At 43.8% G+C, this 25,985-nt stretch overlaps 1 protein-coding gene across 1 annotated transcript in view; it reads left to right on the plus strand.

Moving 5' to 3' along the window:
• MICAL2 (microtubule associated monooxygenase, calponin and LIM domain containing 2) overlaps positions 1-25,985 on the plus strand; it is a 162,069-nt gene that overhangs the window by 112,809 nt on the left and 23,275 nt on the right. The window contains exons 15-21 of the mRNA XM_015418213.1: positions 150-259; positions 11,629-11,697; positions 13,465-13,614; positions 18,520-18,618; positions 21,269-21,478; positions 22,468-22,569; positions 22,902-23,030. Coding sequence (XP_015273699.1) covers positions 150-259; positions 11,629-11,697; positions 13,465-13,614; positions 18,520-18,618; positions 21,269-21,478; positions 22,468-22,569; positions 22,902-23,030 — 869 coding nt within the window. The remainder of the gene's footprint in view (positions 1-149; positions 260-11,628; positions 11,698-13,464; positions 13,615-18,519; positions 18,619-21,268; positions 21,479-22,467; positions 22,570-22,901; positions 23,031-25,985) is intronic.

Below are 25,985 nucleotides of genomic sequence, written 5' to 3' on the forward strand. Positions count from 1 at the left end.
AGGGAAAAACAAAAGGAGATTTGTTTTACCTTAAAGGTAGATTAGAGTGCTACAACTACTTAAAAAGGAGTACTTCGCTAGCTTAATATGAGTGTTACAATTGCTGGGCAACACATTTAATTTCAATTGTTTGTTGTATGTTTAAACAGATGCTACTGACAAGCAAAATGGAGAAAAAAGCGATCTTTGTTCAGCAAAATCATCAAAGTTCATCTCTAATAATTACAATTTAACATTTCCAAGGAAGAGAATACCTAAAGTAAGAATCCTGCTTATTCTTTAACAAAGTTTAGTGGAGCATTGTAAGGGCACAACCATTAGTTTTGTTTTTAAATATCAGCAGGGGTCTTGTTGTAGAAAAAGAGCTGCCGGAGCTCATTAGCATAACTCATTAGCATAACTTATTTGCATATGCCACGCCCCCTGACATCACCGGAAGTGACAGAAGGCCACACCCCCTGACATCACCGGAAGTGTGTCAGAAGGCCCGGCTACTTACCCTCCTGCTTCATCCTCATTCCCAAACGGAATGAGGATCGAAGCAGAGGGCGGGGTAAAGAAGGGGGCGGGGCTTCACCACATGACCGCCCCGCCCCCTAGAGGTTCTCTTCCGGAGCTCCGTACCTGAGAGCTCCCCCCCGACTAGAGCCCTGAATATCAGACTTAATAGATGACCGTTTGAATTGTTTTCTTGTGTTTCAAAATACTGAGACCTAGAGTCCTTAATAAAATTCGACAGTGGCTTGAATCCAAAGGTGTGACTAGAAGGCATGTGTGAGATCTCTGTGGATTCATCCCCCTCATGTTGTTCTCAAGGATCCTTGCCCTCAGAAGCAACTTTTCAGGGACTGCAGCAGAAAGGGAAGTTAAGTAACATCCATTCATGGTTTGATGGATCCAGGTTGATGGATCCAGGTTTTTAAAAATCAAAAGACTTCATGCATGTATAATAATTATACAAAATCAATTACCAAATGACATGGGGATTGGCAAGAGGCAAGTTTTTAAAAACTGTGTAAATTAATGGAGGCGAGGTCTTTCATTACTTATTTATCTATGATAGCGAAAAACAGAGAATGGCTGTCTCCATCATGCCTTGCTGTGACTGCCTTGAGGCATCAAGCGTGCAGTAGTGGTAGGTAAAATATCACATGTGAACCCACCACCAAATTATCGAAACTAATAGTTTAGTAGGTTCCTAATAATTCTTTATCTACAAGGAAATTTACAGTAGCACAGTGCACTGTTTTAATGTTTATATGCAGTCCCTAACTAAGGGTTTGGAGCTTATGTTCCATTCTTTTCTAAACTCAGTTTTACTGAATTTTGAAGTAATAAAACATACCGCAGTCAACTTAGTATTAATGGTGCAAAAGAAAACAGAGTTTTAGCTTCTGACCCCATTTACGATTTACTTACATGTTTCTTTATCAGTAGTGGCCTCTGTGGTGTTGGGGGTTTTGTAACTCTGGTTTCATTTGTTGGGGAAAGTATCTATTATTTATGTTTAAAATGATTTTACATTTTAGTTAGTTTTAATCAATGTTTAGGTTTTATTTCTTACTGCATAATAAAATATTGCAGAAGGTAGTTCCAGATTCACTGAATCATACAATCAAAACTATGGTAGAACGAGTGCATGTTAAAATAGGTCACAAACAAGCAGCAAAGATGAAAAATGTGTGTGACCATCACTGGAAGCTGGGATATAAAAGCAGTGAAATAACGTTTGAGCACCAACCATGTCTTTTTAAACGCATGACTGTAGTAAAGGTTTAAGCAAACCCCTCCTAATGCAAAGTATAAGATCACTACACGTTCCTATGTTGCCCATTCTATAAATAACATCTTCAAATCATATGAATGCTTAGCTACCAACCAGTAATCTAATGCCCTTTTTAGGAAACATTTCTTCACTGAGCTGTGCAAACAAAACAGAGCTGGCACACATATTCAACAGAAGTCAGACTGTCAAGAATCAAACTCACCAAAAAAACCCACCCCACCCTTTAATCCTAACTAAAGCAGTCTTCTGGCAAAGTAGATCGTTAAAAACATGTGAGAGTTTCAGGTGTTATGTAATGTTTATTCATGGTATGAGTATCAGCTCTCAGATACTCGTATTCGGTCCTGAACCAATTGTTATAATGCTTAGTACTTCATACACCAGCATACTTTGTATTAGTGTTGCATACAAGTATACACCAGCATATTTTGTATTAGTGTTGCACGCCATACTTGAATTAAAATAGAGCCTTGAACTTGCTACTTCTTCTCAGTTTTATTTACTTACAAAATTTATTCCCTGCCATTCTAACCTCATCAGGGCCACCAGTGTGGCTAACAGATACAAAAACACACATAACATGTGTTTTGTTAAACCCAAACAAACTACACCATAAAAATAATTAAAACCAAGTTGTAATATGTGTACAAATATATTTATTTATTTATTTATTTTTGCGATTTCTATCCCGCCCTACCCAGTGGCTCAGGGCGGCTAACAACAATATTTAAAATAGTAAAACAATAAAACAATTTTACATATACAATAAAACTGGTGCTTCAAATCTATACAATCTATACTTTATACAAGATGCTCAGAAACTCATGTTTGCGACCCATGGACTTAATAGTGGGAGCGCCCCACCACCTCCATGGAATCTGGTAGGTGGACGGTACATCGAGGATGGTATAGCGAGGGTGGTGGCGGCGGCTCCTACCCAAAGGCCTAGTGGAAGAGCTCCGTCTTGCAGGCCCTGCGGAACTGCACAAGGTCCCGCAGGGCCCGGATCTCCTCCGGGAGCTCATTCCACCAGGAAGGAGCCACCACCGAAAACGCCCTAGATCTAGTATGGGCCAACCTCGCAGCTCGGGGAGCTGGAACTTCCAGACGATGGAGCGTCCCCGACCTCAGTGCTCTTGAGGGAACATACGGGAAGAGACGGTCCCTTAGATAGGCAGGACCCTGGCCATTCAGGGCTTGATACAAAAGTCTTCATCTATTGGTGGGAGACAGAAACAGAATGGGACAGACAAGTCTCTTTGGGAAGAGAGTTTTACAGTTTGGCACCGAGACCAAGAAGGCCCTCTCCCAGGTTGCCACCTGCCAAATCTCAGAAGGTAGGGGCACTCAAAGCAGGGCCTCCGAAGATTATTGTTGCCGTTGGGTAGGTTCGTAAGGGAGTAGGTTGTCCTTCAGATATGCTGGTACCAAGTCATGTAGGAGTTTGAAAGTCAACACCTTCTGAACAACTCCAAACAAATTTGGAGCTAGTGTAGATGTGCCAAGATTGATGTGGTCCCTATGACCCATTTCAGGCACCATCCTGGCTGCAGCATTCTGCACCAGTTGAAGTTTCAAAACACTTTTCTTGGGCAGCCCCACAGAGAGTACATTGCACTAGTCCAATTTAGATACAACCAAGGCATGCACTACAGTGGCCAGATCTTCTCTGCCAAAAAAGGCTGCAGCTGGCTAACTAGTCAAAGCTTGTAAAAGGCAGTCCTGGCCACAGTTGCTACTTGCTAATCCAGCAGTAGGCCTGGGTCTAAGAAATCCCCCAAACTACCAGACTGTCAAGGACAGTGCAATCCCACTTAGAATGAGTAATGTCTTAAATCCTGCATCAGACCTTCCACTCACCAGTAGCACTTCTGCGATCAAATCTGCCTCCAGACCTCGGTTCAGGGTTTCAGAGCTGGGGCAATAAGCCCCATCTCCCGAGGAGGCGTTAACTGTCTCTCAGACCCAGTCAGTCAGCCACTCCCCAACCACTCTCCCTGGCAGATTTATGTCACTAGGAAAGGCAAGGTGGTATGTCTCAAACCTCCAAGGACCATGTCTTCAGGCTAGATAAACTGAAAAATATCCCAAGCAGTGGGACAAGCCTGGTCCTCTAGAACCGAAGTCTGAATAGATGAGAGAGATTTTGTCTGCTTACTGTGGAGTAAAATGGTCACAGTTCACCTCCTTCTGTAGGCCAGATCTCAACAGGCCTCCCATCCCATCCCAGGTTTTCTCATTCCAGATTGGATAAGCAAAATGCTACTACTAGTCCTAATGTAGGATTTCTACTGCTAGTGGTAGTACAGTATTTATTAGTTCAAGCACCAAACAGAACTAGACACTTATCAGATATTGTGAATAAGCAAAAGCCTGCCCAGAACTTTACAATTTAATTATTCATAATGATTTTGATGTAGACTGAGGCAAGAAAAATGAAAACCTTAGTCTTTAATCCTTGGGACCATTACAACCAGGGGTCATTTCGTAGAAAAAGAGCTAGGGGAACTCATTAACATAACTCATTAGCATATGCCACACCCCCTGACATCACCGGAAGTGTGTCATAAGGCCACGCACCCTGCCCCCAACGGTCCCAGCTGCCGGCGCCGGCGGCCTTGCAGCTCCACTGCCGAGCCCCATGAGGGGCCCGGCGGTGGACCTGCAAGGCCAGCGGGAGTGCAAGGAAGCCCTGCAAAGGCCCTCCCTGGCCCCAGGCAGGCAGGGGTGGGGAGAGGCAGGGAGGAAGCAACTTACCCTCCCTCTTCTCCTGCCTCCTCCTGGCTGAATGAGGGCCGGAAGCGGGGCGGCCGGAAGCAGGGGGCGAGGCTTCATCATGTGCCCCACCCCCCGTACCTCACCCAGGGGAACTGCGATCCCCCGCGATCCCCCCGAAATGACCTCTGATTACAACTATCAGTGCCATAAAATAAACAATGGTGCTGTTTACCTCTTCTGTTAGCTTAGATGCAGAATACTTAAATATGTTTCCTTAAGATCATGTTTGGCTTTCCCCATTTTATTTTACTATAAAAGCTGCTGTATGGAACCTTGAAACCCTGATTGGCAATCTGATGCTGTGGGAGGGGAGTTAATCTTATCCCCCTCCTACCATTTTCACATTTCCTCTAGCAAACCTTCTGTATGCCAACATAAGGAAAATAGACACAGAAGGAAAGTAGAGTAGGCACCAGGTGATAAAATGGATCAGGAGCATCTTCTTAATCCAGTTTGTTACCCCACAGTTGCTATTCATTGGAACACTTAAAGCTGGGAGATCTGATGACAGATCTCCAACATCTACTTTGGTTTCAGCTTTTGGCCCAAACTGCATATGATGCTGAAGATCTTGACCATATCCCTGAATGTGTATTTCAAGTGTGTGTTTGGGGGGTGGTGCTCTTCTTGTGGTTAAACATTTTTACTCTAGAGAACGTATTTCTCTAAACTGGAAAAAGGCACCCTGGGGCAAGGCTCCCTCTAAGCTGTGGAGTCTTGTGAGCAAAAATTCTACTTTGTGAGCTCCTGGCATTAAAGCTGTGAGCGAGTGATTTGGCTACTGCATAAATTAGTTTGCTCTGGAGCTGTCCTTCCTGAGCTAAGACAAAAAACGTGTGAGCCGGAGGCTAAAAAACTGTGAGCTAGCGCACACTAACTCAGCTTAGAGGGAACACTGCCCTGGGGGGACATTAATCCCATTACCAGTGCTGGGTCCTCCAATCCAAATCAGGTCCCTTGCGTATGAAATTGTGTGATGGAAATATGTATCTGGGATTCCATGGATCCTCAAGGTCATGCATATGAAATTGTGTGATGGAAATACGTATCTGGGATTCCATGGATCCTCAAGGTCATGTGTACCTTGGCCGTTATTCATAATGTGAAGTTAATAATTGAAAATAGGGGGGAAATGTTGCTTCTTCTGCTTGTGATTAGTTTATACAGTCCGGCACAACCTGTTGCTGACAATTCTGAATGTTCCTCTTATGTCAGTAATATGCATCAGGAACTGAGACTTCCTGCACTGCAAATTAAGTGGGCTTAGAGCATATTTTATAAAGTAATGAAAATACATTTCATGCTCAGAATTCAAAAACAATATATTGTGACTGGTGTCTTTTGTATTTTGAGAGGGAAAAACATCTATTCGGCAAAGATTAGCATTGTGTAAGATTTTGGATTATTGCGTTCTGTTGTCCTATGAGCAGGAAATGTCCAAACTCCAGCAGAACATATCGTGCCACCGCAGTGTTTAGTCTCGCTAGCCAGAGTAATGCTTATACAGGACGTGATATCATGGTAGTGAGAGTTGGTGCTTGGAAGACTTAACATTTAACATAACTGTCATCTGTTTCTTTTGAGACCAGCCCAGAAGTCAGGGTTGGGTAATTCCTGTTCCCTCCATGATGAGTTATTATAAGCAGTGAAAATATAAAAAGGAAGCCAGTTTCTTTGTTCTTGGTCTCTGCTTTTATTGCTGGCACTGTAGATTGCAGAACCTGTGAACTGTGGTTGATCTTGACAGCTAAATGGAAGAAACACACAAGTTGGTATCTTTCGGGGGTGGTGGTGTAGTATTATAATTAGCAAGTAGGAACCTGCGGCGTCTCATTTCCCCCTCCCCACCATTTCCTCTTTCCTGAAATCCCCCTTAGCCTCTCTCCTTCCCTTGCTTCCTTCTCTCCTTCTAGGGTTTTGAACCTCTAGGTGGAGCCTGGAGATTTCCTGGAATCACAACAGATCTCCCAATACAGACATCAGTTCCTCTTAGGGCTGCCAGTTCCAGGTTGGGAAATTCCTGAAGATTTGGGGTGGAGCCTTGGGAGGGCAGGGTTTGGGGAGGGAAGCAACCTCAACAGGGTGTGATGCCATAAAGTCCATCCTCCAAAGCAGCCATTTTCTCCAGGGGAACTGATCTCTGTCATCTGGAGAGAGCCGTTATAGTTCCAGGTGATCTCTAGCTCTCACCTGGAAGTTGGCAACCCTAGTTCCTCTAGAGGAAATGGCTGCTTTGGGGGTGGCATGATTACCTTGTGAGGTCCCTCCCCTTCTTAATCCCCACCCTTGGTTTGAGCCTGGGTCTCTGAGGTGCTACTCTGAAGTTCTAACCACTACACCACACTGGCTTTCATAGGGTGGCTACTGTTGAATAGTAGCAAGCAGACAGGCCTAGTTGAGTCATGTAAGTCAGCTGGTATGTCACCCAGAGGTTGGGTTGCCAGCCTCCAGGTGGGACCTGGAGATCCCCCAGAATTACAACTGAACTCCAGACAACAGAGATCTGTCCCCCTGGAAAAATGGCTGTTTTAGAGAGTGTGTGACATTCAGTGTTCCCTCTAAGCTGAGTTAGTGTGAGCTAGCTCACAGTTTTTTAGCCTCCGGCTCACACATTTTTGTCCTAGCTCAGGAAGGATGGCTCCAGAGCAAACGAATTCATGCAGTAGCCAAATGGCTCGCTCACAGAGTAGAATTTTTGCTCACAAGACTCCACAGCTTAGAGGGAACACTGGTGACATTATATCCTGCTCACCAGATTCTGCTCTCCTCAGAGTCTATCACAAAACCTCTAGGAATTTCCCAACCTGGAGTGGCAACCTTTGCCCCTGCTTCTGGGGGCTTCAATCTGCCCCTGCTCAGCTGGCCAGTAGAGGAAGCCCTGCCCTAAACCCTGCCCCCAAGAGCAACCAGCCACCCCTCTCCCTCCCCTCCTGACCGATGTAAAGGGCTTTAGCTGATCGGCAGGGCCCACGTGGCCCACTGACCAGCTGGAGGGCCCTTGGAGGGAGGGAGAGGGGAGGTCATGGACTCGCAAAAAGACCCTTTAATCTGGAATTTGTTATAGTCTAGTAACAGCCACTGAGGAAGTCTGTTGCTGATACAGACACGCCTTTTAACATTTTTGTGTTTTTAAAATCCTCCTCCCTTTGTATTTTTTAGATTTCATATTTTTATGCAAACCTGGTCCCTTTTCAGTTTATAGAAAGATCTGCTTTTCCATTCATAGCTCTGGTCGCCACATTTAAGTATCCTCAGATTTTGCTATTAGTATATAGACAAGGGGACCTATGAGAAACTTGGGGGGCAGCTATCCCATTCCCCCATCTTTGCTTCTTTCCTCTCCCCATGCCTCTCTCACACTCTTTCTCTTTTCTGCCACCCCTTTTCTTACTCTCTCTCTCCTCCATGCATGTCACTTCCTCTCTCTTTCTGCCCCCCTATCTGGTTTTTTTTGCCTCCCCATCTTATCATTCATTCTCTGCCCCAGTGGGAGAAATGCCTCCTGGTAGCCCCCCATGTAGATGGCATCCACCCGGCCCCCAACAAGGTTTGCGCCATCACAAATGCACCCACTCCCACAGCCAAGGCCAAGCTGCAGGCTATCTTGGGGCTTCTGAACTTTTACCACTTCTTCCTGCCCCATAAAGCTACACTTGTGGAGCCCTTCCACCACCTGCTCGACAAGAAGGCCTGTGGGTGTGGCCTGTTCCAGGGGCAGTTGTTCTTCCTCCTGGTGGACTCCTACACCAAGTGACTGGAAATCATGCCAGTCGCCTCGACCTCAATGTGTGCAGCCATCTGGGCCCTGAGACAGATTTTTAGTACACGTGGTCTATCGGACACAGTCATGACCAATAACGGGACCACCTTCACCTCGGGAGAGTTCAAGGAGTTCCTGGACCAGAACCTCATCGGGCATGTGCGGTGCACTCCTTTCCACCTGGCTACCAATGGACAAGCCAAACGGATGGTGCAGACAACCAAGGATGCGCTAAAGCTGGCTGTCTTCTTGTTCAGCCATTGGGTGACCCCATGTGTGTCCACCAGCTGCAGCCCCGGAGAACTCTTAATGGGCTGCCACCTCACGATGCAGCTGGACCGCCTGAATCCAGACCGAGCCCCAGAGTTGCGCCACACTCCGGTGATCTAGGAGGCCCCCAGAGGGTTCTTTCCAGGGGACCCTGTCTTCACACAGAACTATTCCAGTGGCCACACATGGATCCTGGCAAGGGTTACTCGAGTCACTGGACCCCTATTGTATGAGGTATCGATGGATGGGGGTCATGTACTACGCAGACACATCGACCAGCTCTGCCGCTGCCTACTGCCCATGGAGCTGGACCTGTCTTCTGCTGAGGAGGAGGAGGATGGCCTGGAACCACCACTGTTGCTGCAGGAATCTGAGAATGGTCCCCCAGACAACAGCATGCAGCCGGATGGCTGGGAAGAGGAAGGTAGTGTACCAGCTACGCCGGACCTCCCGGACTCTGTTCCCGACTCACAGGACACCACTGCGGGTCCTGCTTTACCAAGCATGACTCCAGAGTTGGTTCAACTACCGCGGGAGCCCCAGCATTTGCAGAGGGAACATCGCAAGCCAGCATACCTTGAAGACTATGTCTGTTAAGGTGCTTTGGAATTTATGGGAGAGGGGTGTTATGTACTGGGATTGAATCATTCCTGATTGAATCACCCCAGAGACTGGCTGAATTTGGAGCAAAAGAACAATAGCCTGCCAGGATTCTGAAAGTAACCAGTCTAGTAGTAATGCTGTGTAAATAGCCTATCACTGGGAGTGGGGTGTGTTTGGGTGTGGCAATTGCATGCTATTTAACAGAGCTGAGGCTCTGGAGTCTTGTCTTGTAGTTTTGCTGCAATCACTGAATAAACCAGAGCAGATCTAGAACCCAGTATTTTACAACTGTCTAACCATTTCATCCTTTGCCGTCCCCGTCTTCTTTTACCTTCAGTCTTTCCTAGCATCAGTGTCTTCTCCAGTGAATGTTCCCTTCTCATTTGGTGGCCAAAGTATTTGAGCTTCAGTTTCATTATCTGGCCTTCCAGGGAACAGTCAGGGTTGATTTCTTTTAGGATTGACTGATTTGATCTCCTTGCAGTCCAAGGGACTCTGAAGAGTCTTCTCCAGCACCATAATTCGAAAGCATCTATTCTTCGGTGCTCAGCCTTCCTTATAGTCCAACTCTCGCAGCTGTACATTACTACTGTACAATATTCAGTAGAAACATAGAAGACAATAGAATAAAATACATCATCAGCACTAATACAAAAATCTAAACGCATCAGATGGCGAATTTCACATTACTTCCCATTCTGCACTGCCAACCATCTCGTGGGTGGGGGGGAAGAGGAACAGAGCAAGTCTGAAGAGCAAGGAGAGGGTACCAGCCAGAATGGAAACCATTGCTGTCCTCAACCAGAAGCCTGGCAGAATATCTCCGCCTTACAGGCCCTGCGTAATTGCATAAGATCACACAGGGTCCTGATGGTATTTGGCAGAGAGTTCTACCAGGTCGGAGCCAGGACCGAAAAGGCCCTGGCCGTGGTCAAGGACAGCCGGACATCTTTAGGCCAGGAACCCCCAGCAGATTGCTATCCAAGGAACATAATGCTCTCCTGAGGACACACTGGAGGAGATGGTCTCATAGATATGTCAGTCCCTGACCATTCAAGGCCTTAAAGGTCAGTATCAAAAGCTTGAACTTGACTCGGTAATCCACTGGGAGCCAATGTAGCTGGTGCGGCACAGGTTGTATTTGTGCTGTCCGTGACGTTCCTGTCAGAACTCGCGCCACTGCAATCTAGATCAGCTAGAGCTTCCGGATTAGTCTTAAGGGCAGGCCAGCGTAAAGCGAGTTACAGTAGTCTAGCCTGGAGGTGACTGTTGCATGGATTACCATGGCTAGGTCTGGGCGCAACAGGAAAGGGGCCAATTGCCGAGCCTGGCTCAGGTGAAAAAAAGCCAGCCTGGCAATATGCATGACTTGGGCCTCCATATTCAAGGAGGCATTCAAGATCACACCTAAACTCTTAACAGACTGCGCTGGTGTCAGTGGTGCCCCGTCAAGAGTGGGAAGTCTATGCCCCAGCCTTGAAGCCTGCCCTCCCCCACTGCAGAACCTTCATCTTAGTTGGATTCAATCTCAACCCACTCTTTTTTAACCACCCCACCCCACCACAGCCTCCAGGCCCACGGACAAGTTTTGCAGGGTGGCATCCAGGTGGCCATCCAGTAACAGATACCGATGGGTGTCATCAGTGTAGTGGTGACACCCAAGCCCACAACTCCATGCCAACTGGGCGAGGGGCCACATATAGATAAAGTCATTCTTCTGAATTAAATGACTGCACTTGAAATAATTTGCGCTTAAAGATTTGTATGCCTTGGCACTTTATGGAATCAGGAATCTAAGGCAACACTTTCCCAGATGTCAGGACTTTAGAAAGCTGAAGAGCCAAGTTCTCCAAAGGCATTAATTATTCATTATTTTGACAGTATTATTGATTTCATAATTATCCTTGCTCAGTATTGAGTTTTCAGAGTGGTCTTGGGCAGCTGATTTTTCTCAGCTTCCTTTCCTCCTCCTATCATTTGATCTTAAGTTCACTAGAATATAGAGCGACTATCCTGGGCTGACAGCAACTGCATTACTTTCTTTTAAACAGTAAGCAGTCTCAGGCATCACAGAAGTAGAATGATATATCCAATAGTGCGTACCTGAATCACAGGCTTCTGAGATATTCTGAAGCTTGTGTACAAATTTCCTGGCTGACCTGGGTCTTGTAATTATTCCACATGTCTTTAAGCATGTACAATTCATCTGGTGCTCTGTTTGCCTTATGTATCCTATATGTGCCTTATTAGATATTATACGTGTTATATTTATATTTATTTATTAATTCAATTTATACCCCGCCCTCCCCACGAGCAGGCTCAGGGCGGCTTACATGTTAACAAGATTGATTTTATAACAGGCATTCAGAAATGCTGGATGTATATGCAGTTGTGGATGAAATATGTATTTACTTGATTTCATTGTTTCTAGGCTGAAAGAAATGGAGAAGAAAATGCAATAAATAAAAAAAGGCGTAAAAGTCTTATAAATTTTGAAGAGGTTGGTACTGAATTTAATTCTTGTGGGGTTTCTCCTTCTCCCCCCCCCCAGGCATAAAGGAGGGAGGGATAAGTATTAAAGAGCCCCACATTCAGGCTCTGTGCAAACATTTCTGTGCTCTTACGTATGGAATCTTCTTCCTTGTGTAACAGTCAGTTTAATTTATGTTTAATTGAAAAGGAAAGCTTTAAGTGGCATAACTTCTTCTTTTCATTCAGGTATACTTTTAATAAAAAACTGAAGCAGCACTCCCTTCTAGCAACTCCTCTGGATTCGTCTCTGTTCTTATTTTTGTACATTAATAACCAATTGATTTCTGTTTGTCCAAGTCACATTGGTTCTTACTCTTGCTGAATGGAGACCAGTAAATTCATAAAATATAAACCATGAATTGTGTATTTAAACATAAACAGTCTTCTTTTAAATTTTTCATTCTGAACTGTACTCTAAATGGAATCAACATTTTATGAGTTTGGATTAAACTGACTGACATGCCAAAAAGTTCTTATAGTACAGTATAGTAGAATAGAGTACAGTGTAGTATAGTATAGTATAGGCCCCGGTCACACGGGAGGCTTTGATCCGCAAGAGGGACGGAACGGGGGCACATCAAGCGGGTGCAATCACACCGCAACATCTGGGAAGCGGCGCGCACCCATCCCCAATCCGTCTCTTCCAGCCGAAGATGCGGATTAGGAAAAAACCTATGAAACACTAGTACTTACCGAAAAATCCGCTGCAGGGGCAGACGTGTGATCGCCGGCGCACCCGTCTCTCCCGCAGCATGCGAGCTCCTGCCGAACTGCACATGCATGCGCAGCTGGCTCACCTCGCTCTGCGGTCCGTGGATTCCCCCTGGCATCTGATCGTGCCGGGGAGGAACTGCGCAGCAGCTGGGGGGATCTGTCTGATCCCGCCGCCGCGCTTCTCTTTTGGTGTGGCTCAAAAAACCCACACTTTGGCTGCACCTATTTCCCCCAGTGTGACCGGGGCCGTAGTGTAGTGTAGTGTAGTGTAGTGTAGTGTAGTGTAGTGTAGTGTAGTGTAGTGTAGTGTAGTGTAGTGTAGTATAGTATAGTATAGTATAGTGTATATATTCAGAAGTAAGTCTCATTGTGTTTAATGGGTCTTACTCCCAGGCAAGTGTACACAGGATTGCAGCCTTATGAAAAGAGTGAGGGAAACTGCCTTTCTCATATTAGTAATCAGGCTAGATCCATGTTCAAAATGAAGACTGGCCCTCTCCGAGAAGAAGGTGTGAGTTTCTCTATGACCCTCAGCTTACTTCTTTTGCTGGGTCAAAAAAGTGAAATGTACCTGTTTATGACTGCACTTGGGTGTATTGCATCCTTGATTGTACGTGGGAACATCCTCTTTCTTCACTAACTTATTGTTTTCTATCCTTTTGTATTCCTCCCTGAAAACACTTGTGGCCCACATATTTTTGTGTTTAATTTTGAAAGCACAGATCATTCCGTTTCAAATCCTATTCATGTTTTTAATTCAGTTTTACTGCGGTAGATTCAGTGGCCTGTCCGTTTCTAGGAATGGCTCTGGTATATATTGAACAATAACTAAAATAAGTAGTGGGAGTAAGAGGCACAGTAATGGCACAGTCTTTATGCCGCATGGGGGTTCTCTGGTTTTAAAACATCAAATAACTGGTATTGATTTACTGGTCATGATGCCCTGATAAACTGTCCCAAGCCCTTCCTGTTGCTTAGAATTTAAACACCTGTCACTTTTTTCCCCCCTGGTTGGTTAAAGTCTTCAAGTTTTTTGAACCGAGGAACAAATCCTGGGAACCAGCTGGGGGATGTGAAAGAAGTAGTTAATCGAAACAAAGTGAAGTCCATGGCAACTCAGCTCTTAGCCAAGTTTGAAGGAAATGCTCCCAATGTGTCACTACGGAGGCAGGTGAGTAAAAAAATAACTATAAAATTTACCTTTAGATTGCCATGTAAATCAGGGTGTCCGGGAACCCAGTACCTGAAGAATTTCTTTGAATGACTTGCGTATGTTATATCTACATGGGTTTTGGGCTCTACTGGTAGCAGGAGCTCCTTTGCATATTAGGCCACACCCCCTAGTGTAGCCAATCCTCCAAGAGCTTACAGAGCTCTTCTTACTGGGGCTACTGTAAGCTCTTGGAGGATTGGCTACACTAGGGGTGTGTGGCCTAATATGCAAAGGAGCTCCTGCTACCAGTAGAGCCCTGGTTAGATGCTCCAAATGCACATGCACAGCAATATGTATTGAGTCATACATAGAATGGCTCTTGTGGCAAATGCATTCTGTGGGAGTTACCGTGTGCATAGCAGATTGCTAGACTGGGGACAGAAAGCTGTGACCATTACAACATGCAGGTGAGAGGAAGTACAAGTCGCTCATGGGTTCCATTGTACTCCTTATGTAACTTTTCAGTCCAAACAAGATGCTTGAATCTACAAGGTGCAAACTTGAGTATCTTCTCCAGAGTGAAACGTATTCCCACTTGAAATGTTACAAATGTAAGACTCCTATGTTCCCTTCCATGTTCCTGGAATATCTGCAGTGCCGGATAAGTTGCTGTTAGCCTGACTTTGTATTGGCATGGTTTAATAGCATAATTTTATAGTATTTTCTTTGCTAACATACTGCCTACAAAGATAAATTCAATTCATTATAAGTCAATAAAAGTTCTGCTACATGATTGTATGGCTCCCCACAGTTAGCTTTTCATGGCACTTTAGTTTCAGTGCAATTGTGACATAACTATTTTTTGTCCGCACTCACCCAAGGCCAGCACAGACTGAGAGGCTCACTGTCTGGCGGCAGCCCATTAACCCTCCCAGGAGCAGACTGAAATGAAAACTTGGGCCTTCAGGTCCATGTGGAGGCCCCTCCCCTCCCGAATGACCTGGCTGCTTATTGGTTGTTTCGTTCAAAGCCAGGTTTTGCCTGCTGCCCCCACAAGCCACTCCCAAAGAATCCGTGATTGGCCTCCTTCTTCCCTCTCTCACTCCCAAACCCCCCCCCCCAGTTGCAAAAGCAGCCCCGGGTGAGTCTGGGGCTGTCATTTCTCATAAATGATTTAGGGTTTAATCCTGCATATTGAATACATGTGCCAAATACAACAGAATTAGGTCTTATATGGATGTTTTAAAGGCAGAATCCTACAGGATCCTTTTTGTGGGTTTTTATAATTATAGTTTTATTTTCAGTGCAGTTAATTGCAAAACAACTTGTAATGTACATTGATATAACATTTTATTTGTATGAATATCAAATAATTTTTGTATCTCTCCATGGGCACAATCCAGAAAATTGTATATCTAATACCACAGTGTGGAGTGACATTGACCTTTTGGGGGATCATTTAGCAAGGACCCTGCAATTCATAGTAAGCTGGTTTGGGGTATCAAGAGAATGTCAAAAGGAGGTTGCAGTGCAGCATGGGCGCTGCTATTTCAGGAAAAAACTCAGGGCTCTGCTGGGCCATTGCAAACTGTCTGGTACGCCCCAATGAGCCCTCTGCATTGTCCCCTTACAAACCCTTACAGTGGTCAAGATCAGTTTATCAGTGTTCTGATGTATGTTCATTGACATGTCTGTGTATTAGCCAATATCAGATCTCTGTGTAGGAGCCATATGGTTTATGAAACATAACCTTTAAAAAAAATTAAACACCACTCATGATAATGTTGGGGTTTAATTTTTTTTTTTTGTTATACTTTGATTTAGCTAAAACTGACTACGGACAAATTAGTTTATTACAACAACAGCATCCGTAATTGTTTTCTTGGGAGCCATGGCTATCAGGTTTGTTCACCGTCAAGTTATGGCTTTGTTGAAGCCATAATTTATTGTCAGATTATGGCTTTGTCTTAGGACCGTTTCTTATGTTGCTTTTCAAAATGTGTGTGTGTGTGTGTTGCTGTGTACATGCACCCGACAAGTGATCACCAGTATCTTTAAGTATCATGACCATGTGTCTCTTGTTGTGACGCGAGAAAACTCCTGTAAAAGCTGGGTAAAGCTTTTAAAAGCTCTGGCATGGGTATGGTATCTGTTCTCCAAAACTGGCATGTATCATGAGGAAGAGTCTGGGATGATCTGAGAGAAAAGACAGCATCAGATCAGCCTTAAAAAGGGTCTTTAGTTTATTTATTTATTTTATTTTATTTGTATCCCGCCCTCCCCGAAGGCTCAGGGCGGCTAACAAGGGCATAAATGCCTAGTAAAACAATAAAAACAATATAAAAATACAATACAATATACAACATAATACAATCAATAAAATAACGGTGCTCCACTACTCACTCCAATTCATAAATCAAGATAGTGTTCTGCAGCTGTATATCAATCCAACGACCAGATATATGTCCCCGCAGCCCTATCATCCGCCAGGCACGTCTCGCACCCCTGATGGTACCTGCACCAGCGTTGGTAAGGGTACGGTGATGGGAAAAGTGTTGGTGGAATAATGGTGGTGGCGGCTCCTACCCGAAAGACTGGTGGAAGAGCTCCGTTTTGCAGGCCCTGCGGAACTGCCCAAGGTCCCGCAGGGTCCAGATCTCTTCTGGGAGCTCATTCCACCAGGTAGGAGCCGCCACCGAAAATGCCCTGGCACAGCAAGTTTGATGTTCTAGTTGCACTAGAAGTTCTCTGTTTGTAGTTATTTGAAGATCTTGCACTGAATGTAAAATAAATTAAGAGTGGTTTCAAGCAGTGGAAATGTACTGAATGAAGTCAGTATGTGTAAACTGCTGTTATTGTTCTCATATAGCCCTGCTGCCACACAGGGCCCTGTAACGTGTAAGCTGCACGCATTCTTGGCATGCAGTCAACCCAATTTTACATGGTAAGCAGCTTTTAAACATTACAGGTCCCTGAGGAAGCAGGAAGCCTCAGCATCTGATTTGGCCCAGAATCTTTTGTTGCTCATTCAGCAGTCCACATTCTGGATCTATTTAAGCCCTTGTTACCTTTAAGGGACACTGCTATGTAATGCCCGGGCTACATAGTAAAGTCTATTATCCAACTATTCCCAGTGGATTTAAACTTGTCCTGCAAATAAAGTCTGCAGAGCTTTCTAGCTTGTAAAAATATTTAGTATCCCACCTATGCATGTATATTATGTAAGGAATATACATGTATATTATGTAAGTAACAAAACCTCTTCCTGATTGTATGGTGATCATTCACGGTTGCTGCACATAACCAGGCTAGTGAGAACTCAACACGCCCTCCCTACTCAAAACTTGGCTCTTTAAACATTTCAGATTGATTTTTAAAAATCCTGGCAGCTGGATTTGGAATAGTACTGTGGTTTTGTGTACGGCAATTCATTCTGGTGATAGTTAGTGCCACTTAGCTCAGAAAATGGTTCCCGGCCTTGACTCTGTCACCTATAAAGCCCTTAAGGCACTCAACCCATGTACCTGGAGCACTGCCTCTCCTGCTGTCTCCTGCTGTAACAGCTTTGCTCATCTGAGCAAGGCATTCTGAAGGTGCCACCCTGCAAACAGGCCAAATCAGCGACTGGCCCTTCACATGCATTCTCTTGTGGTGACTCCTACGTTATGGAGTGGTCTGCCTGAAGATATTAGGAAGTCCCCACACCTCTAGAATTTCATCAAATGTGTAAAATGGAATTGTTCAGGAGTGTATTCTTGTAAGCGGAGAGGGATAAAAGTTGCAGTGTAATTTTTTTAAAACAATTTTATTAGAAGATAAGTCAAATATACATAAACAAGATTACTGTAAACATTAATACATATTGTAAATGCAAATTCATTGAACACAATGCCATCTATAAACTTGTCAGCAGGAGCAGGAACTTCTTATTACTGTGACCTTGTCACTTTCTTGTTATTTTCCACTTGTTCTACTAGAGTAGTAACGTATAATAAATCCAGATATATTTTAGAAGGACCTTAAAAGTATTTTATGAAAGTGCTCGAACCATAAAAAATTCTCATAGATGTATCCAATCTGCATAGCTAGTATTTGCTGGTAATACATCGTTTTCTGTAAAATATGTTATAAGAGGACAGCATTTTTGAATGAATCTGGAATGAGACCGCACATACCCTTGTGTGTGGGACTCATATTTATCTGCTACTTTATCCATCACAAAGTGGTCCCAACATTTATTTCTCCATTGAGCAATAGAAGGAGGATCAGGATTTTTCCACGAGGCAGCAATAGAAAGCCGTGCCGTGGCTATTAATGTGGCGGCTAATTCAGTAATTTTTACTGCAGTGTAATTGAGAAGCTCACCAGGTGACTTACGTTAGGGATAAAAGTTTCCTACACTGATTGTCTTGTTCCCTTGTTTGCTTGCAGTGTTGTTGTTGTTGTGTGTGTGTGTCCCCCATTCTGCAGTCCTAACCCAACTGCATTATTGTGTTTTACTAGGAATCTTTGCTGTCGGATTCAAATTTTGTTATATCTTGGAATTCTCTTACTGATTGACTGGTATATTTTATTGTCCATTTACTGAAAAGGTTTTTTTAATCATTCATAATCCACTTTGAGTCCCAGGGAGAAAAGCAGACTATAAATTAGGATAATAATAATAGTTGTGTGTGGAATGTTGAACATTAAGTCGCTGTTTAGTTTATAGCATTGTATGGATTCCAAAATAATTTGCATTTATAAAATAAAATGTAAAAAAATGCAATTTATTTGTAAACTCCAGATTAGTCAAAGCCCCACAATTGCCTTTTGAAAGTATTTCCTCCTTTTCTTTGAGAAATATTTCACGATCCTGTTCCTGCTCTTCATGAAATATTCCTCCTTCTTCTGTGGGCTCCTCAAACTATTTTTCTGTTTAAGGAGTTAGTAGATAAACCAGCTTCTGATCCTCCTGTAAATCCTCGCTTTGCTAAACCCAGAGATCCAACCTGTAGCCCTCCATCTCCACTGAAAAGGCAGGTATGAATTCATAAGAGAATATACTCTTGCAGACAAAGTGCATTGTGATCTTTATTGCTGCAAAGCATGATGGCTGATACACCTGATGAACTCCTTATTTCAGCAGATGTTAGTGATGGTTAAACTACCAAATGTCTGGTTCATACACTCACGTTATCATGCTGGCATGTGGCTGATTTGATCTCTGTTGTACTTCTCTTATTACTCTTGTTACCTAGTTGCTTGACTGGACACTATTAGGTGATCAATATTTATCCTCCAGGTTTCCTTACCTTTTAGTGTACCATGCTAAAAGGGTCATATAGATTTGGCTCTTAATGGCTTTAAAAGGATAGACTGTTTCAGTACACAGTAAGAGACTCCTAACAAACCAGATCCAGTGCATGGGTTGTACACATTATGGTAGCTGTAAATGTTATTTCTGAAGTCTGGAAAGCAAAGGTTTGAGCAATATTTGATGCATGGTTTACGTATGCTGTCAATGTACTGCTGTAATGAGAACTTTATGCTCTAAGTGCAGCATTTGGTATGATTGGATGACCTGAAAGTTGGTAGAAGATATGAAGTGCATCATCAGAAAAATGCCCAGTGATAGACAAGATTGTCCAGTTTTTTTAAAAAATCTATTAAACAGAGTTCTGTGGTTAAAGTTGTCTGAATAGTTTCCCATGCATTTCACTTACTCACTTTGGATTATGCTGTTGTCTTGGCATGCAATATAAACCAAGATAGCCTGCTGGAAAATGTAGCTAGCTGGAAAATGTGAACTTAACTGTCCCACTTCTACATGAGAAAAGGGGACAAATTATTTGAAACATCCTAGCAGTAACTACAGTTGTACTTAAATTCAGGTGGGTAGCCAAGTTGGTCTGAAGCAGCAGAATAGAGTGTGAATCCAGTGGCACCTTTAAGACCAACCCTGGCTCCGGTCACACGGGAAGGAAACTGCGGAGGGGAAGCGTGGCTGTTTGCCCCGGGGCAAACTAACGTCCAGTTAAGTGATCAGACCTCCTGTGGAGGTTCTGTGGAGGTACCGTGGAGGTTCTGTGGGAAGGGAGAGGTGCCGATCACAGGACACGCCTGCGCGCAACGAAGAAGCGCACGGTGCGGCAAACTGGTTTTCTTTTTTTGTGTACACGATGAATGTGCATGCTCCGTTGGGTGCGTGTGCGCATCCACGGAGACTTGGAAAAAAACCAAACACCTTTTTCGCAAGGGGACATGGGCGGGCGCCAGATGCCACCGGAAACGCGATCAGGCGCCTGCCCTTGCCCCGCAGTTTCCGGAAACTAGTACCTCCGAGGTACTAGTTTTTTGCTGCGTGTTTTTGGCGGGAAGCCTCCGTTGTGCCACAGAAGCGCTACGCTTCCCAGATGTGCCGGTGAGATCGCGCCCGGAAACTCCGCCTGTCTTCCGTCTCTCTTGCATGGCTAATGTTCCGTGTGACCGCAGCCCCTGAATAAAACTTTGTTGGTCTTAAAGGTGCCACTGGACTCAAACTTTGTTTTACAGTTGTACTTATAATTCTGTACACTGGGAATCTTTTCTAGGCTTGGAACGGGAAAGGACAAGGGACAAGGCAAGGTACCCTTTGGGATCTAAAGTATTTCTAATAGAGTCCAGCTTTTTCTTTAAAATCTCCAGAGGGAAATACCACAATTGGAGTATTTGCATTTAAATAAATAAAGTTTGTTGCATGATTGCTGTGGTGGTGTAGGTACAGCATGATCTGTACTATTATGAAAAGCCTTTCTTTTCATGAGGATACACAATGTATTGAGGCTGCCAATAATAATGTAACAATGGTAAGTGTTTGTGGTCAAAGCATTTCTTGTACATTAGCTCAACCATTCTTTCTGCAACCCTGAGGTAGATCTGTATTAGAGCATCTGCACTGTAGATGGGGGAGGAGCAGAGGAAAAGGTTGAATGAGGGGCTTCCTTAAGGCTACCCAGTATGGTAATAGTTGTGGTGAGATTTTAATCAGTGGCTGACACAGGGCATTTTTTGTAGAAAAAGCCCAGCAGGAATTCATTAGCATAATAGGCCACACCCAACAGCAGAAACTCATAAGCATATTAGGCCACACCTTGACAGCACCGCTCATTAGCATATTAGGCCACACCCCCATGTTACCAGAAATGTGGTCATCCAGCCACACCCACCCTTTAATTCTTATTCTGTTTATCTTGTTTGTTGTCAAAACCCAGAGCTTTTTTTGTAGCAGGAACTTCTTTGCATGTTAGGCCACACACCCCTAATGTAGCCAATCCTAATGAGTTTCTGCTGTTGGGTGTGGCCTATTATGCTAATGAGTTCCTGCTGGGTGTGGCCAACTCGGGAGCCAGCCAGAACTCCGTTCCTGTGCGTTCCTGCCCAAAAATAGCCCTGGGCTTACTGATTCTTAGTTCATTAGCTGTGATAAGGGTGGCGGAAGTCCCAAGTTGTCATCTTATAAGCTCCACTATCTACATGAGTGGTATATAATACTGCCTGTTAACATTTTCAAGTTCTTTGAAGCCTGTAGAGAGAGGTATTCCCCGTGCATGAGGTGTCTCTCTGTATAGGAGCACATTCCAGCCTGTTTCAATATAGCATGTGCTTTGATGGTACAGAGAACATTTTTTTTCTCATGTTAAGTGTTTCCCAGTTTCAGGCAGTAGCTAGGGCTCAACATGCGGTCAGGGATCCCACACAGTCTTTGCCTGGTGGTGGGCCAGTGCCTGGGCATCCGAGGTGTGTAGAACGGGCTGCTCTGGAGTCCAACCTTTCTGAATCCCTTGCATCTTCCTGCCCTGCTGCATTTGCACTGTCTGGTGTGCTTCAACGCCTTCAACACGTGGAGGAAAAATTTAATCAGGTGACAATCTCTTCCTCTGTTTCCTTTCTGCTTTGTCTTTCTGTTCTTTTAAGGACACGTTCATATTGCCAAACCATCCCAAAGTGAGCCTGTTCACTCTATGGCAAAGTGCACATTTTAGCTATCACATATTCCTTTCTATCTTGCCATCTATATGTACATTTTTGTCCATGAAAATGTACACATTTTATGTAGGGTGAAGACTGGTGTAATATGTGTAGGACAGTAAAGCTGGGTTGGAAGATTTCTCACTGTGTTTAGTACAAACGATCTTCAGGGTTGATTTCCAGGTGGGGGGGAAATGGCTAAGAAAAGTTTTCATTGAAACCTAGTTGTGAAAATTACTGATTATTTGTGGAACTCCAGCAATATTTTTAAAGCTGTAAAATTACTCTAGAAATGTACCTGTGGCATCAAGACATACATGACCCCATCCTCAGAGCAGTTTTGTTAGTTTTAAACATTTGCATGGGTGAAGGGTGAACATATAAACAGCTGCTGTACTTTAAAAATAAAAACCGTACTGTGGGTAGCCTGTCTGAAACACGGCCAACCCAGTATTTGACTTCATACAACGTACAACAGCCATGGGTACTGCGTACCTGGAAGGATGTCAGGCTCACACAGCAAGTGAAGACCCTGCTGTGACTACTAATTAAATATTACATCTGGCTTCACCCACAGAATACTCATATATGAAGGCTGCCATCTCTTACTATTCCCTTCCACTGTTTTGTTTCCTGTGCTGATTTTCTGTTCGCTAATTAAGGAACTGTTTTTCCCTCCCCAATGCAGAATTTCTGAATTGTACTGTGTCTACCTTTTCTCAATAACTGAAATCTTTATTCTGTTCTTTTTTTCTTTCTGTTCGCTAATTAAGGAACTGTTTCCCCCTCCCCAATACAGAATTTCTGAATTGTACTGTGTCTACCTTTTCTCAATAACTGAAATCTTTATTCTGTGTACCTGTCTTTTACCTATTGCTGCAGAAGAGAGCTCAGTCCATAGCAAATAGAGAGTTTCATAAAAAGAACATTAAAGAAAAAGCAGCTCATCTTGCATCAATGTTTGGATATGTCGACCTCCCCAAGGTGAATACTGTGTTTGCTGCCGATGCAACAAAATAGATAGGGGGAAATTTTCATCTCAAATAATGAAAGTGCTCGTTCGTGGCTAATCAATATTTCATTAATATCTGGAGAGAAAACTGAGGAGGTGAATAGCAGTTAGGCCGCAGCCTACCATAAGAGTTTCACAGGCTTAAGCCTATTGAAACCAGTGGGCTAAAGTCCACTTACCCCTCCGGACTGTGTCCTTTATAATTTCTTCAGGAATTGAGTGCATGGCTGTGCAGTACCGTTGCTTTAACACTCATTCATCTAGAGATCATCTGGGCTAATTTTCCTCTTTCTGCTCTGTACAGAATAAACTTCCTACTAAAGGTCTCTCCCATTCTCAGCCCCCACCTCCCTCTTGCCTTTCATCTTATGACTCCGCTGCTTCCTCTTCATCATCTATTGACTCCGCTTCCCCTGCTGTTCATTCTAAAAAGGTATTCTGTTAACAGATTCCATGTCAAATTCAGACTGTCACTAAAAAAAAAGAAAAGAAAAAACTGCACCAGGTTGGCTTTGACTTTTAAGGCTTAACTCTGCACAGAAAATGTGTGTGGGTTTGTGCTGCATTTTGCTTGAAAGTATGGGCTCGTTCGTTTGCATGCTAGTCAGAATAAAAGAGATGAGAATAGTTTGTGAGTAACACTGAGTTATTGCTAGTTCCTTTTTCTGAAGTAGCATCAAAACCAGCACTGTTTCAATTTTTAGAAATCATGTACCACATTAAAGAAGCTGTTAACTTTATCTCACTATGTAAAATACTCAGGGAGAGAATGATAAACTGAAGAACTGGTGGGGTGAGTGGTATCTGTTGCTGTTTAGGTGGCCTGTTGAATATAGGGGTATAAGTTCTGGGAGGGCTGATGTCTCTGCATTGAAAGCCCTGTCCCTTGACTACATCTGACTCTGACTTCAAGGCCCTCTCTGTTATTTTAACTTTCCAAGCAAAAAACCTTGTTTAACTCTCTGCTTAGCTAGGGCAGTGAACACACGGTTTACTTTACACTCAATAAAAATATAAAGAGTTAAAATAAGACCCAAGATTTTGCATACCCGTTAACTTTATAAAACTGTGTCTGGAAGGCTTGCTGTCTAATCACTGTTGTTAGAAGGATGTTTACTCAGTGATACTGACTCCTCTGCTCATATCCCAGGGATGAACTCTAGTCAGTCCTACTTGAATGGATCTTTAGTTCGTATTAGAAGAGTCCGTGTAAATCCTTTTATGTATTTGCTGGTTCTTGAAAGCATATTGAAAATACTGGAAGTATACATTTATTAGGAGCTCTGGCCTATGAGATCATTAGCTTCAGAGCCTAAGATAAATCCTTGGTTATCTGAAGTTAAACTACAATGCCCTTAAGGCTTGCAGGCTATGTCTGTATAATTTGTATGGGCTTGTTACATGCTGCTTGTAAATATATACATCTTGTGGAAAGTTTCCAAAACTGCTTCCTCCCCCCTTCTTTTTCAGATATGGAAAAGCCTGGTTCATCTGGTGCTGTAACATAGTCAGTTTCAGGAAGCTTTAGCCTGTCAGTGATAGCAGTGATTCGGTCTTCTAATACAGTAACCCCCTCTTCAAGTGAATAAATATAATATAGCCTAGAGCAACGCCGTAACTAGGGAATTTGGGGGGAGGGGGCCTCGTGGGGGGGTCACCAGCCTGTCAGTGATAGCAGTGATTCAGTCTTCTAATACAGTAACCCCCTCTTCAAGTGAATAAATATAATATAGCCTAGAGCAACACCGTAACTAGGGAATTTTTGGGGAGGGGGCCTCGTGGGGGGGGCCACCAGCTAATTAAATCAAAACACAGTGCAGATGGTAAGTTGGGGCACTTTGGGAATAGGAGGGGGCCCAGAAGAAACACTAGGGGGTCGGACCCCATGGGTTCCACATTACTTACGGGCCAGGCCTAGAGCCTGTTTTACAGGGCTTATCTAATTGCCGTTGCTGTTTCTGCTGCTAGTTTAGTATGGGAAAGTTAGACGTGTCTTTGAGAATAGCTTTCAGTTGTGAAGTAGTTTCATGAAGGCCTCAGAGATAGAACTGAAGGAATGAGAGTAAGACGTTCTGCTGGAGAATAGTTCTCGGAGTCATGCATTCCTCCTAAAGCCTACCTTTCCTGTTGTTGCATGCATTCAGTTATTTCCCCCCCTTTTTTTCCTCTGCCTTGTATACTATTTGTGCAACAGTCCAATGAGTCATTAAACCATTCTGGTGTTCTTGCCAAAAATGACAGAGAACTGGACCACAGTATGAAGGAGGAAAGTAACATGCTGATAATAGTGATTTTGAGTTCAGAGATGTTCTGAACTATTTGAAGAGGACTTGTCCTTTTATCCCATGACTATTGAGTTTACTTAGGAGCCTTTGATGAGGAACTTTATCAAAAGCTTTCTGGAAGTCAAGGTAAACAACATCTATTGGGTCCCCCGTGTCCATATATTTGTTTACCCCCTCAAAGAACATTAATAGGTTAGTGAAACAGAACCCATGCTGAGTCTGCCTCAATAGTTTTGGGTCATCAATGTGCCTACTAATTCTTTCCTTAAAAAATAGTTTCCACCAACTTACCTGGTATCGATGTACAGACTGACTGGCCTGTAATTTCCTGGATCTCCTCTGGAACCCTTTTTAAAGATGGGATGACCTTAGCTACCTTCCAGTCCTCAGGAATGGAGGCAGGTTTTAATGAAAGATTACATATTTTTGTCAGGAGAACCACAAGTTCACATTTGAGTTCTTTCAGAACTCTCGGATGTATGCCATCTGGGCCTGGTGATTTATTAGTTTTTAAGTTGTCTAACAGTCATAGGTCCTCCTCTCCCATCACCTCAATCTGACTCAGGTCTTTCAACACCCCTCCCGAACTCAGCGGCTCTGGAGTGGGCAAGCACTTCTCATCTTCCACAGTGAAGACAGAGACAAAAATTGCATTCAGCTTCTCAGCCATTTCCCTATCCTTCTTCAGTACTCCTTTTACCCCTTGGTCATCCAAGGGCCCCACTGCCTCCCTGGCTGGTTTCCTGCTTCTAATGTATTTGAAGAAAAGAAATCAGTGGTTTGGAGTGGGCAAGCACTTCTCATCTTCCACAGTGAAAACAGAGACAAAAATTGCATTCAGCTTCTCAGCCATTTCCCTATCCTTCTTCAGTACTCCTTTTACCCCTTGGTCATCCAAGGGCCCCACTGCCTCCCTGGCTGGTTTCCTGCTTCTAATGTATTTGAAGAAAGTTTTATTGTTGGCCTTTATGTTTTTTGCTATATGTTCCTCATAGTCCCTTTTTGCCTGCCTGATCGCAGACTTGCGTTTTACTTGCCACAGCCTGTGTTCCCTTTTATCAACCTCACTGAGACAAGCTTTTCACCGCTTAAAGGAATCCTTC

This window comes from Gekko japonicus, unplaced genomic scaffold (assembly GCF_001447785.1).
Source record: "Gekko japonicus isolate JY-2015 unplaced genomic scaffold, Gekko_japonicus_V1.1 scaffold2788, whole genome shotgun sequence".
Classification (NCBI taxonomy): domain Eukaryota; kingdom Metazoa; phylum Chordata; class Lepidosauria; order Squamata; family Gekkonidae; genus Gekko; species Gekko japonicus.